Source organism: Panulirus ornatus, chromosome 32, assembly GCF_036320965.1.
Source record: "Panulirus ornatus isolate Po-2019 chromosome 32, ASM3632096v1, whole genome shotgun sequence".
NCBI lineage: Eukaryota > Metazoa > Arthropoda > Malacostraca > Decapoda > Palinuridae > Panulirus > Panulirus ornatus.
In genome coordinates this window covers 27,000,480-27,014,596 of record NC_092255.1, presented here as the reverse complement: position 1 = coordinate 27,014,596, position 14,117 = coordinate 27,000,480, and the positions used below count along the sequence as shown (strand labels likewise).

General features: G+C 37.5%; 2 protein-coding genes across 5 annotated transcripts in view; one reads left to right on the top strand and one right to left on the bottom strand.

The window, feature by feature from the left end:
* The window catches only part of LOC139759227 (LETM1 domain-containing protein 1), a 30,960-nt gene extending 25,209 nt beyond the window's left edge, over positions 1-5,751 (bottom strand). Inside the window, exons 1-2 of one of the 2 annotated variants that reach the window (XM_071681317.1) lie at positions 5,631-5,751; positions 2,835-3,524 (exon numbers count right to left, since the gene is read on the bottom strand). In XM_071681317.1, coding sequence (XP_071537418.1) covers positions 2,835-3,524; positions 5,631-5,683 — 743 coding nt within the window. In that variant the 5' untranslated portion in view covers positions 5,684-5,751. Of the gene's footprint in view, positions 1-2,834; positions 3,525-5,322; positions 5,492-5,630 lie in introns of those variants that run through there. The other variant, XM_071681318.1, reaches the window with a different exon arrangement.
* Positions 5,752-5,894: 143 nt separating this feature from the next.
* The window catches only part of LOC139759225 (uncharacterized), a 39,302-nt gene continuing 31,079 nt past the window's right edge, over positions 5,895-14,117 (top strand). For 2 of the 3 annotated variants that reach the window (XM_071681316.1, XM_071681314.1), the window contains exons 1-4: positions 5,895-6,053; positions 9,248-9,618; positions 10,535-10,764; positions 12,033-12,686. In XM_071681316.1, coding sequence (XP_071537417.1) covers positions 9,252-9,618; positions 10,535-10,764; positions 12,033-12,686 — 1,251 coding nt within the window. In that variant the 5' untranslated portion in view covers positions 5,895-6,053; positions 9,248-9,251. The other variant, XM_071681315.1, reaches the window with a different exon arrangement.

Here is a 14,117-nt window from a genome sequence, read left to right as displayed (position 1 = left end):
TGCAGGAGGATGAAAGATGCACACGGGACTGAGTAACTGGGAATGATGTGGTATACTGGGATTGAATGCTGTCAATCGATTGAACCAGGGTATGTGAAATGTCTAGGGTAAACCAATAAAAGGTCTGTGGGGCCTGGCTGTGGACAGCAACAGGAAAAACAGACAAAAAAAAGCCATATTCATTCATAATCAGTCTTTAGCTGTCATGTGTAATGCACCGAAACAACAGATCTCTATCCACATCCAGGCCCCACAGACCATTCCATGGTTTACCCCACACATTTCACATGCTTTGGCTAAGTCCATTGACAGCACTTTGACCCTGGTATACCACATTGTTCCAATTCACTCTATTCCTTGCACGCCTCTCACCCTCCTGTAAGTTAAGGCCCTGATGACTCAAAATCTTTTCCACTCCATCCTTCCACCTCCAATTGGGTCTCTTGCTGCTCCTTGTTTCCTCCACCTCAAACACTTATATCCTCTTAGTCAATCTTTCCTCACTCATTTTCTGCATGTGTCCAAACCATTTCAACACACCCTCTTCTGCTCTCTCAACCACACTCTTTTTATTACCAAACATCTCACGCTTTCATTACTTACTCGATCAAACCACCTCACACCAAATATTGTCCTCAAACATTTCATATCCAACACATTCACCCTCCTCCATACAACCCTATCTATCTATATATATATTTTTTTGCTTTGTCGCTGTCTACCGCGTTTGCGAGGTAGCGCAAGGAAACAGACGAAAGAAATGGCCCAACCCCCCCCATACACATGTATATACATACGTCCACACACGCAAATATACATACCTACACAGCTTTCCATGGTTTACCCCAGACGCTTCACATGCCTTGATTCAATCCACTGACAGCACGTCAACCCCGGTATACCACATCACTCCAATTCACTCTATTCCCCGCCCTCCTTTCACCCTCCTGCATGTTCAGGCCCCGATCACACAAAATCTTTTTCACTCCATCTTTCCACCTCCAATTTGGTCTCCCTCTTCTCCTCGTTCCCTCCACCTCCGACACATATACTCTCTTGGTCAATCTTTCCTCACTCATTCTCTCCATGTGCCCGAACCATTTCAAAACACCCTCTTCTGCTCTCTCAACCACGCTCTTTTTATTTCCACACATCTCTCTTACCCTTACGTTACTTACTCGATCAAACCACCTCACACCACACATTGTCCTCAAACATCTCATTTCCAGCACATCCATCCTCCTGCGCACAACTCTATCCATAGCCCATGCCTCGCAACCATACAACATTGTTGGAACCACTATTCCTTCAAACATACCCATTTCTGCTTTCCGAGATAATGTTCTCGACTTCCACACATTCTTCAAGGCTCCTAGAATTTTCGCCCCCTCCCCCACCCTATGATCCACTTCCGCTTCCATGGTTCCATCCGCTGCCAGATCCACTCCCAGATATCTAAAACACTTTACTTCCTCCAGTTTTTCTCCATTCAAACTTACCTCCCAATTGACTTGACCCTCAACCCTACTGTACCTAATAACCTTGCTCTTATTCACATTTACTCTTAACTTTCTTCTTTCATGTGGGAGACAGCGACAAAGCAAAATAATAAAAATATAATATATATTATTATTTATTTTGCTTTGTCGCTGTCTCCCGCATTTGCGAGGTAGCGCAAGGAAACAGACGAAAGAAATGGCCCAACCCACCCCCATATACATGTATATACATACACGTCCCCACACGCAAATATACATAACCATACATCTTAATGCACACATATATATACACACACAAACAGATACATATATATGCATGCACACAATTCACACTGTCTGCCTTTATTCATTCCCATCACCACCTCGCCACACATGGAATAACATCCCCCCCCCCCATGTGTGCGAGGTAGCGCTAGGAAAAGACAACAAAGGCCCCATTCGTTCACATAAAACATTTTCTTGGTACTCCAGGAGTCCCTTCTATCTCTATAAAACTCCTGCAGTTCCATGGAAGCCAGCTATGTCCACCAGACAGGACCATAGGTCATAAAGGGGCCTGTTGCCAGCTGGGGGTCAAGTCAGTCCACAGACCCCAGACAAAAGTGCATTCTCCAGTACTTGAACATGTCTCCTGCCATGTAAATCTAGCTCATTCTCCTCTCTATATGGAGCAGCATGGGGCCTCATCTCTCACAACTCCCTTTGGGCAGCAGCTCAATGTAACTCCAGCTCCTTTGCCCTTCAGCAAGAGCTCTGTGGAACACTGTTATCACCTGTCTCCTGTAGCAGCTCAACATCAGAATTAAGCAATGCCACTTCCTTCCTACAGCAAACAACTCTGAAATTGCAAGGGGTAAACCAACATTTTGTACCCAGTGACCCCCATGCTATCCTGACCAGTAATCCCTAGCTACACTGAATTCCATGTGCATATCTTCTTGAACCTAAGTGAGAAACAAAAAATGCCTCGGAGATGTAAAAATCATGTAATAATTAGAGTATCAAATTTATACAAATTTGTTCTGATTTACTGAAATGCTTACCTGGTAGCAGAAAAAATTAATACTAAAAGTCTCTGACACCAGTCTGGGAGCTGACCAAAGTGTAGGTGATTTAAGTCAGTGTATAAGATCCCAAAGTATGTGAGATATCTTCACACTGAGCAGATACCCTTCCTGTTAAAAGATCCTGTCTACTTAATACATATCATTATACAAATCTGTGGCTATTCAGCCACTGTAACGGTAGTCAGCAAGTGTAAAGTAGACATTTTCTGGTAAATAATGCAAAAACCAATCTGGGTTGCTACGTAAATAAAAAGTTAGAAGTACTTACTTGAAATCAATAATAAATTCCTTTAGCCCAACTGTGAAGATACGAAACATGTTGAAAGTATCAGGCATTTCATTTTCCAAAGACACTTGGAACCTCTTCAGATACCAAGTGTATCGTCCCAGAAAATAACGCTGTATGCGAGATGGCAATTTTTCACTTTCAATGTTATTTTCACCTATCTTCCTTGCAATTTCTGTTGCAGATTTGCTTGACATCTGCCTGGACTGTGGAATTACTGCTACATCATCACTAGAGGAGTCAGCAATAAAGGATTTATCATTATCAGTAACATCCTTTTTTAATACAATAAAGGATTTGTCATTATCAATAACATCCTTTTTTGATACACTACCATCCTTATTTGACACTACTTCTCTGACTGGAGAAACAGCTTCCTTTGGAACACTTAAATGGCTTTCCCAATGAATATTACGATGTGAAAAGAGTAAATGACTACTCTTAACATCAGGATTTCTTCTGTCTAGCAATCCTTTATGGCAGGGGATAGAATCTTTCATCTTTCTTGTGAAAAGCTGTTTGCTATCCTGACTTTCAGCATGTTTTTTAGTCCTTGTTTTATTTGTACTTTTTTTTGCTACTAATATTGCTGATATGTAACAAGGATTTTGCCAAAAGGGTGAACTCCATAAACAGAGGCAGTTCTGGCTGTTGATACTCCATGGAGGCCATCTGAAAAAGTAAAATAAATAAATAAATAGAGAATATGTACAAAGAAAAGAATTCAATATATATAAATATATATTCATATTTTTTTTTTTCCCCAAAAGAAGGAACAGACAAGGGGGCTAGGTGAGGGTATTCCCTCAAAGGGCCAGTCCTCTGTTCGTAACGCTACCTCGCTATCGCGGGAAATGGCGAATAGTATGAAAAAAAAAATATTCATATTCATTTATTCATTATACTTTGTTGCTGTCTCCCACATCAGCAAGGTAGCGCAAGGAAACAGATGAAAGAATGGCCCAACCCATTCACATGTGTATACATACACGTCCACACACGCACATATACATACCAATACATTTCAACATATACATATATATACATACACAGACATAAACACATATACACATGTACTTATTCATGCTTGCTTCCTTCATCCACTCCCGTCGCCACCCCACCACACATGAAAAACAGCACCCCCCTCCCCCCGCGCGCGCGAGGTAGTGCTAGGAAAAGACAACAAAGGCCACAATCATTCACGCTCAGTCTCTAGCTGTCATGTGTAATGCACCAAAAACATGGTTCCCTTTCCACATCCAGGCCCCACAAAACTTTCCATGGTTTACCCCAGACGCTTCACATGCCCTGGTTCAATCCACTGACAGCACGTCGACCCTGGTATACCACATCGTCCCAACTCACTCGATTCCTTATGTTTTGGACAATCACATGTTTACCAAATGGCGTCCTAGCTTTGTCTCTTTGATGTATATCAACTGACTGTTATATTTCTCTCTTGTGTCTCCCCTGATGATGTGATTATTACATGAAAGTGCACTTGGGAACTTTTCGTGTTTCATTTTCCCCGTGGACTCATGGGAATATACATATATATTTATCAACCAAATGTTCCAACCAATTACTTTTACCTAAAGTTCTCACCTAATATGCCTACCTTCTATTTCTACTTAATCCCCCTGTCAAACGTTTCTACCTACTACTTCTATCTATTCCTCCTACAATTTTGCCTAAAGGTAGGGCTGGTGTATAATGCTCACTGCAGGAAAAATCTAGTCACAAAGAGTGAGTTGTGTCAGTTAAGTGTTGCCAAGTCTTACGTGACAAGGAGATTTTGTACGAAAGTGGACAGAATGCCAGCAGTTCAATTAGAAAAGAGCTACCTGGACAGAAGAGTGCAACTTCAGTCACTGAAGAGCTGGCTCACTACAAAGTCATCATCAACCTTCCTAATACCCAGGTGGGTAGTAATGGTAATGTAACTCCCTGCTCAGTGGCTGCTTACCAACCACTACATACCAACTTTTTAAGTCAACTTTCTTAAAGATAAAAAATGCATTACAATCAATTTCCCTTCTCCATAAAGAATGAATGGCAGCACTACACTAGAAGTTTACCAAACATACTCCAGAAAACTGAAAATAATATGAAAGTCAGCTCCTAAGGAAAATTAGGTAAGGTTTTCACTGATTTTGTTTTAAACTAACTTAATTTGCACATCAATACCCAACTTCACATTTTCTTTCATCATCTATGTCCCCACACTTTGGTAAAATTAGTTAAAAAATCCACCTCTCTGGAAGCTGATATTATGTTGTTTATGCGTTTAGCATGATTCTGTGGGTACCGGGGGTTTAGTGTGGGGAAAATCACAATGAGGAGTAATTTGCAAGAGAAATGAATGCCAAATTTGTCAAAAAACATTAAAAACAATCTTAACCATTGCAAACCTAACCTAATCTAACAAAATTAGCTGGATGTCTGAAACTGTAATAATACCCCTACTTACAAGTTATGCGTTCACTAAATGTGTATCCCATTTATATCAAAATCAAGTGAAGAAATGTCCTAATATCTGCAACAATCTCGGCTTATATGATTTTCACCGATATAAATCCTTTACTTCCATTTATACCAATCATTATCACCAGAGTATGGTCTGTCGACTATTCCAAGTAATACTGTCTTGTCTCATGTATCCAATTTTGTAGTACTATATGCCTGTAATACTTTTTTCCCTTTATCATGTATAAAATCAATTAATAAGATAATTAATCGTCTCAAGCATCAACATGCACTCTACTTTGTAATATTTACTTATAATGACGGAGAAAAAAGCGAAGAACTGTATAATTTGGTGTAAGGAACATTCCGTCTGAGTCACCTGCAGTTTGACGAGATGTTGTTGCTAATCAGCTGATTCTTTTGTTTACCAAAAACATTACGGGACTACCAAACAGAACTCTGAGTCATACACACACACACACATATATAAATATATATATATACATATATATGTGTGTATGTACATGTACTTCTTATGTATTATGTTTTACCTTAATGTATGTCCTTAAAATGGGAGTTTACATATTTTTTTGTATGGTTCAGCATTTTCTACATGCCACATCTAGTAAAGGTGAAGAACAAGTAACAAGAGCTTGATACTTTCCTGTTAAACAATTCCATATTTGGCCAGGTTGCAACTCTGCAAGTGGAGACAAATTTCCATGAAAATATAAGGTAGGAACTGGAGCTCACATAGTTTATAAACCACACTGTTAGACAGGTAGAGTCATTTGATTTAGTTGCTGGGTCAACGGACGTCATCTTGCGTCCACAAAGTGATGAATTGCAGTTTCCAGTCCTTATCTTAGAGGCAAGTAGAAGGATCATAAAATACATACTCATGCTTTATTCACTTGCAGTAACCAAGAGAAATACTACTGTCATGAATTCTGACACTTGAGCCTGTACATTTCATCATATGCATTAAATCATGATTCTCATAATTGTGTACATAAACGAGAATATTGTATGTATGCCATCGTTTGATGGGCCTCATGCAGTTGGTTAGCACTATGGTATACCTTTGATCTGTGCCTTACTCTTGATCAGTTGCAGCTTGCTGAGTAACAACTATGATTGTAGATGAAGATTATATGCCCTTAAAAGTCTCGTGCTCTCACTAGCCTTTTTAGAATTTTAGGTAATGAATATTCAACTGGTCCTTATCCTCTTCAAATGCTTTTTTTCAAGTACATTTTTTTTATGATATTTGAGTCCAAAATATATGTCACCTCTATCAAATGTTTTGTGACTTGTTTAAATAACTTCAGCCTTCAAAGTTCTGCAATTCTTTTTTCTGTTTCCTATAGAGAGTATGCTGTTCTCATTCATCTTGAGACTTTTTGCACATATTTTTCAGTAGTTCTTGTTTGCTGTATTTTTAAATTGCTTCCTTGGTCAGCCTTTCTAGACATGCTTCTGATGTTGGTTACCATTAGTAAATGGTTTTCATTATATTGCAGATAATCATTGTTTGTTTAACCCTAGAGTAAACTCAATATTGCTAAATTAAATATGCAGAGTTTCCCCCCTAGGACTTACCCATTGAAATGAACTGGATTAGAAAATGTAAATGTTAAAACTTGGTATCACAGATCAAATCTATTTTATATGTAAAAATCACATTAACCATTTCATTTACACATAAGAGTTCTGTTTTCTGCTTACAAAGATTGAACTTGTAACACATACGAAAGAATTCCTTTTCATAAATTTTAGAGGAAGTTTATATTTCTCATCCTTCTCCATCTCGGGTGAGATAGGTAGAAGGCTTTTGTGACTCAGTTTCCAAGATTACCAAGAATGATTCTTTAATTTTGCTCTGCATGTAGTTTTTTTTAAATGAGTAAACTGAACAAAAGTTTCCAGTCATGATTAACACTTCCACCACTTCTTTTACAATTATATTTGTGAGCTAGTCTACAACATGCATTCCAACTTCCACCATGTCTTTCCAATTCTGTCACATGTTTGTAAATTTTAATTTGGAATCCATATAGTTGCAAGGCATGACCTATAGATAGGGTTGTACAGAGGAGGGTGGATGTTTTGGAAATGAATTGTTTAGAGGACAATATGCAGTGTGAGGTGGTTTGATTAAGTAATGAAAGGGTAAGAGAGGTGTGTGGTAATGAAAAGAGTGTGGTTGAGAGAGCAGAAGAGGATTTGTTGAAATGGTTTGGACATATGGAGAGAATGAGTGAGGAAAGGATGACAAAGAGGATATGTGTGTCAGAAATGAAGGAACAAGCAGAACTGGGAGACCAGATTAGAGGTGGAAGGATTGAGTGACAGATTTTGAGCAATCAGGGCCTGAACATGTAAGAGGGTGAAAGGCATGCATGGAAAAGAGTGAACTGGAACGACGTAGTTTATATACGTACACATATACATATTCATACTTGCCTTCATCACTACCCCCTGCTTCAACGAGGCAGTGCCGGGAAATCAGATAAACAAGGCCACATTTGTTCACACACAGTCTTTATCTGTCATGTGTACTGTATCGAAGCCACAGCTCCCTATCCATATCCAGGCCCCACAGACCTTTCCATGGTTTACCCCAGACGTCTCATATGCCCTGGTGTGCATAAAGAAATGTATGCATTGTACAACATACTGTTTTCAAACAGCAATAATGCATAATGCATCTTATTTGCATTTTACTTTCAAAGTAATCATTGTAGTAGGTAGCTATCATAATAATAAAGAAGTACATCTTGCATTCACACTTACAGACCTTACCTTAGTCAACAGGAGCCTAGTATTAATTTTTAAACCAATTATACCCATCAATAAGTATACATAGTTGTTGGATACAAATCTACTTTTTTAACTTTCGTGACATTGGAATGTTGGGTTCGCTTAAGGTCAGGGATAGGAAGTTTATTGACAAACAATTATTTTTATGCCCTGGAAATATTTTTTAACTTAGATGTTATTGTCATACATTTATTATCCCTGACCCTCTCCACAGACTTGCTAAACTTGAATCCATGGCAATTTAAGAATCAACTATTTGTATTTAACTGTTTATGCATGTATGGAGGTAGATTTACACTCATAGAGCCCCACTTAAATTTTCAGTTATTCATATTTTTTTATCTGAATTCACTGTTTCTTCAAAGTTTGTTTTACATGTCCACAACTCAGTTACTATTGAAATGTTTCTTCATATATTATTTGATTCTTCTCTTCCTTAGTTCCTTTTTGTCCATTTGCTAATCATTTCCTCCCCTCAAAGAACTGCTCTGTGCCATTATGAAGCAGAGCTAGAAATTTGAAGATATAATAAATGCATTCCCTTCTCATTCTCTTTTTCTGTGTGGGAAAGTTTATAGCTCACCTCAGCTCACTTTAGGTAAAATTTCTATTGCCCATAATTGAACTGTGGCAATTTTATTGCACCACCTCCATATCCGTTATTTGAAGGCAGTACCAGCGGTATCTTAACTTATGCTTTACCTCCTTTACAATTCTTCCAATGTGGTTTTTTGCTGATGGGTGTGTTTGAAAATTGACTGAAATTGGCACCCTTAGGTTGATTATATATTTGCAACATATCTGAGTTGCCACTGAAATATTTAATGACAAAAGCGTAAGATTCCCTCCCAGAGAAATTATCAAGAATATCAGTTTGGCATAATTGAATAAAAGTGATTTGTACAGTCTAAAAACGACATAACTTAAATATATCAACTAACTGAACCATGATTATAGTGCTTAAGCATGGCATCATATAGTCAGGTTGCAGGCTTGTTGATCTGGAAATACTTAAGCTTGTTTATTTTGAAATACTTGAACTTATGTAGTGATTATTGATTAGAATGTTTGAACTATTACTTCCTTGACTGTATTTCCATTTACAGAATAATGCCAGCCAAGAAGGGTGTGCTGCCCCTTTGCAGTTTATGTGTTGAGAAGATTACGAAACTGTTGATTGAAGTTGTTTGTATATGCCAGACCAATGCAGTAAAACAGAGCCCTCTGGCTACTAGTGTCCAAGATAACCTTAGTAAAGATTACAAGGATTTGCTGCGCAGTAAGCTAAAACATGCCCAGAATAAACAAAAGACTGAAGAAGGATACACCCAGACTCTTAGCCATGAAACTGATAAGCCTGACCACCAAACTCAGAATATAACAGAGCCACAGGATGCAGAAGAATTATTGCTAGAGAGTACTAGAGAGAGAGAGAATGCATCCCCTGAAAATAATGAGGAAATGGAGAGACAGGGTAGTGAGTATATATGAATACAGAGTTCATGTTTCTGATGCATTTTACTCTTTCTGTCATTTATTTAGTAGCCTAATAAATAACTTAAGACATTTTTCTTGTTCAGTATCAGTTTGCATGTTTTTATTATTAGAATGACAGAACTACGGTATTAGTATCACTTGGATGTATAGTTACGAAGGGTTAAGATAAAATGGAGTCATTAAAGATTAACTTGCATATTTTATTTGATATCTATTTTTCTTAACTTAATTTGTATAGGCTGTCTCTAAAATTCTGCAGGTGACATATAGCTACAGTATTGGTCTGCTTTTTTTTATTTTGCTCACATAAGCACTATGGACATAGCTGAGGATGTATGTAAAGCCTGCACATGGAAGTAATATCTGCCTCTTCATTGAAACATGATCATTTGGGGCAGTGATTTACAACTTGTGTCCATAATTCATTTCCTTTAATAGCTCCTATGAGTCCCTTCTCGTCTGTTTAGATGCCAGTTCACATGTCCTTAGCTACTATTCGTGGGGTCTGCACCACTAGAGAAATAGTCTGAACTTGGTCCTTATTTACTGCATGTGATCATCCAAAGGCCCAACTCCAAAGGTACTGTTTAAGCAACATGTTGGAAAAGCATCTCTTGCTGTCATGTGAGCTGCTTTAACAGCGATCGTCTTCTAGCCAAAGACAGATTACCTTCTTTACTCAACATGAACTTTTTCATTTAAATTATCAAAGTTTCCCTTAGGCACTCATAGATAGTTACTTCATTGGCCATGTGGAATGTGATATATCACCAGACAGAAAAGAAGGACATTTTCTTCAGTCAGGTACTCTGACATTTGTTTAGATTAAACATCATATTTGTGTCTCATTTTTTATTCCATGCAAGTGGTTGTATTCACCTATTTTTCTGTTCCAGAGTTTGAGATAATACGACAAGAACTCAGTAGACTTTTGACTTCACACTCCCATGCTGCATTGCATGGTCTCCTTTTCAACTCAATCACAAGTAGATTAGATCCCATCTACATGCGAGAGAAAAAGACACGTCATGCTGTTCAAGATATTTTGACTTATTTCATTAATTCTACCCTTAGAAATCTGGATTTTGGAAATGCAAAGATGTTTTCAGAGGCTGATATGTGTAAGGTTAGTGTGTTTATCTCATGGCTTTTTGTACCACTTAACTGATCAGTTGCATAAAAACAGCTCTTTCACCATTAAAAATCTCCTTATGCTTTTCCTGTTAACTTAAATTTGCCTTTGTGAAATAGATTGCAAGTGTCCCATAAGTAACCATGATGCTTGTGCCCTTAGGCTGTCACGGTCTACATCTCTCCATGTTTTCAAATTCTCTGGCCATACACTGTTATAAGTGATATCACAGTCATATAATAATGAGATGCTATTCTGTTCTCTTTAACCCTTTTGCTGCTGCTTACCATTCAAATGTAGGTTTTCAAAAAGTCATTTTGCCATCAATAAATGTAAGTGCTCTAATCATCTTTTTAACTACTTTTCTAGTATGGAAGAAAACAAATGTATATAGTATTCATATGACCGTGTGGATGGCATGCGTTTATATCAGCTGGGACTGTTTACTTCTGGGATTTAACTTGCCCCTTCAGTGTGGCAGCACCAACTGGACAAACATGGGCATTCTGTTATGAGAGAACTTAAGGAACTGTACTGGGGGTTTCAAATATTTTTACAAGTCTGTGCCATAAATTTGCATTCTTTGGTGAATGACGATCGAATTGTACATACATGAATGAGATTTATACAGCAAAAGGGTTAGTTAAAGAATATCTTGTCATATTCAAATTCTTGTAGCTTCATTTGGTCATTCTTCTGTAGAAAAAGAAAATAAAAATGTACAGTTGCAGGTATGAAGTATAGTTTTAACCAGAGTATTTTACAGCCTATTAAAATCTGAAGCATTAGTTTCTATTGTTTAGTCATTTCATTCACTATCATAATTTCCCCCATGTAACATTAAAACTGTAATGTAGTGATTGGAAAGACTCATAATATGAAGGCTTTCAGAAGCGTGGTAAGATGTAGTCATTTAACTCAAACTGATACTGAAAGTTGGAATGCATTCGAGTAAAGGATCCTGGGTAAGGTATACTCTTCTTGAAGAATGAAGGTGCTCGCATGGAAACTTATGTATTGAAAATCTTTCTATACAGGTGGATACTGATAATATTTGCAGCCTCAGGACATTATTAGTGCATATCACCATTCTTTGAATGTCATAATTTACTTTTAAAGCAATGCTTGGTAGTTGTTTTTTCTTTAAAGGTTGACTTGGAAAAAAAAAAAAAAAAAAAAAGTTGTCTGGCTTAAGGTTATGTCTACAAAGAATATTCTTTTAATGTGCACATTGATTCTGATACTAAGGTAATTCATTTCAGATTTTGTTTGAACATCTACATAAAGCAACTCGACTAGAAAAGTTGGTCATTGGACGGCCATGTTATTGGAGATCACAGATTTTTGAAAAACTGAGCACCAAGCTTGTTTGCATGCCACACTTAACAGTCTTAAAAGTCCAGTATATATGTACTCCTGAGATGATATCTGGGCTGTCAGGAATCTGCCCTAAATTATATGAGTTGTCATTGAGAGGCTCAGAAAAGATTACAGATCAACAGTGTGAGGAGATTGCTAAATGTACTGGGCTGATTTGCCTAGATATTTCAGGCACAAGGATTACTGGAAAAGGATGTTGGAAAATTCTAGACTCCATTAAGAATCTTGTTTGGCTACACCATTGTGCTTTTAATTGTAATTCAGATTCTCTCTTATTTGAGTCTAGAGCAGATTTGTTTGATTGCATTAAAGAACAGTTACGTCATGGAGAAAATGCCATATCTCTTGTAGATCGGCCAGACCTCAACCTTAGAGATGTAAGATTCAACTTGAAGAACTTTTGGCTTTTCAACCCCTTCACTGAAGATTTGCTTACCTCACTTCTTTGTCCTCAACTGGAGCAACTTCGACTAGATTTTGTCTTCCAGGATTTAGAAGATGAGCCAGATGTCTCAGTACTCTCATCGCTCACACAGGTTATTCACCTTTTCTTTTACTGTAGCATCTTCTCTTTAAATAACAGTTAATGTATATTTTACATGCAGGATAAAAGAAAGATTTTTGTTCTTTAGCTTAAGGAAGCAGTGCTAAGATGTAGACAGTATAATACACATGAAGCATAGACTTTTTTCGTGCAAATCTTATGAAGACCTCAGTTTGTTTCTAAGTTTGGTTTTCAGATGATATTATTTTTATAACTCAGTATGGATCTTCTGTTCTTTCTGTTAAACACGAAAGTTCACAAAATCAACCTTACTATATTACCTTTTTAAAAAATGTCTTGAATTTGTATTTATTATATATTTTGAGTATTTCTGCAATGTGTGTAATCTAAAACTATTAGACCTACAGTACATGATCCTTGACAGGTCATTTAATAATGGAATCCATTTATCATTAATCAGGTATTACGTGGATAATGTTATTTAGATTTTATAAATTTTGTAAATTTCACAGGTTTATTCCAAAATATACTATAAACAAAGTTTTCATATTGAAGAGTGAGGACATTATTATTATTATTATTATTATTATTATCATTATTACTCAGGTTTTACTTAGCATGCATCTCAATTTTTTTTCTATCATTCTTCCTGTAGCTGCTTTGGGTAACACCAAAGTAAGTGACTCTATCCTGTTATTATTGGGTCTGTAATGCTGTTTAAGAACAGTATTTTTATAGTCTATGAAATTTTATTTTATTTTCATAATTTTAGAATGGGTGAATATACAATATACATTAGTTTATCTGGGAGTGGATTTGGCAGTGGATGGAACCATGGAAGTGGAAGTGAATCATAGGGTGGGAGAGGGGGCAAAAGTTCTGGGTGCATTGAAGAACGTGTGGAAGTCGAGAACATTACCTTGGAAAGCAAAAATGGGTATGTTTGAAGGAGTAGTGGTTCCAACAATGTTATATGGTTGCGAGGCGTGGGCTATAGATAGAGTTGTGCGGAGGAGGGTGGATGTGCTGGAAATGAGATGTTTGAGGACAATATGGGGTGTGAGGTGGTTTGATCGAGTAAGTAATAATTGGGTGAGAGAGATGTGTGGAAATAAAAAGGGTGTGGTTGAGAGAGCAGAAGAGGGTGTTTTGAAATGGTTTGGTCACATGGAGAGAATGAGTGAGAAAAGATTGACCAAGAGGATATATGTGTCAGAGGTGGAGGGAACGAGGAGAAGTGGGAGACCAAATTGGAGGTGGAAAGATGGAGTGAAAAAGATTTTGAGTGATTTAGGCCTGAACATGCAGGAGGGTGAAAGGTGTGCAAGGAATAGAGTGAATTGGAACGATGTGGTATAACTGTCAATGGATTGAACCAGGGCATGTGAAGCATCTGGCGTAAACCATGGATGTGGAAAGGGAGCTGTGGTTTCAGTGCATTATACATGACAGCTAGAGACTG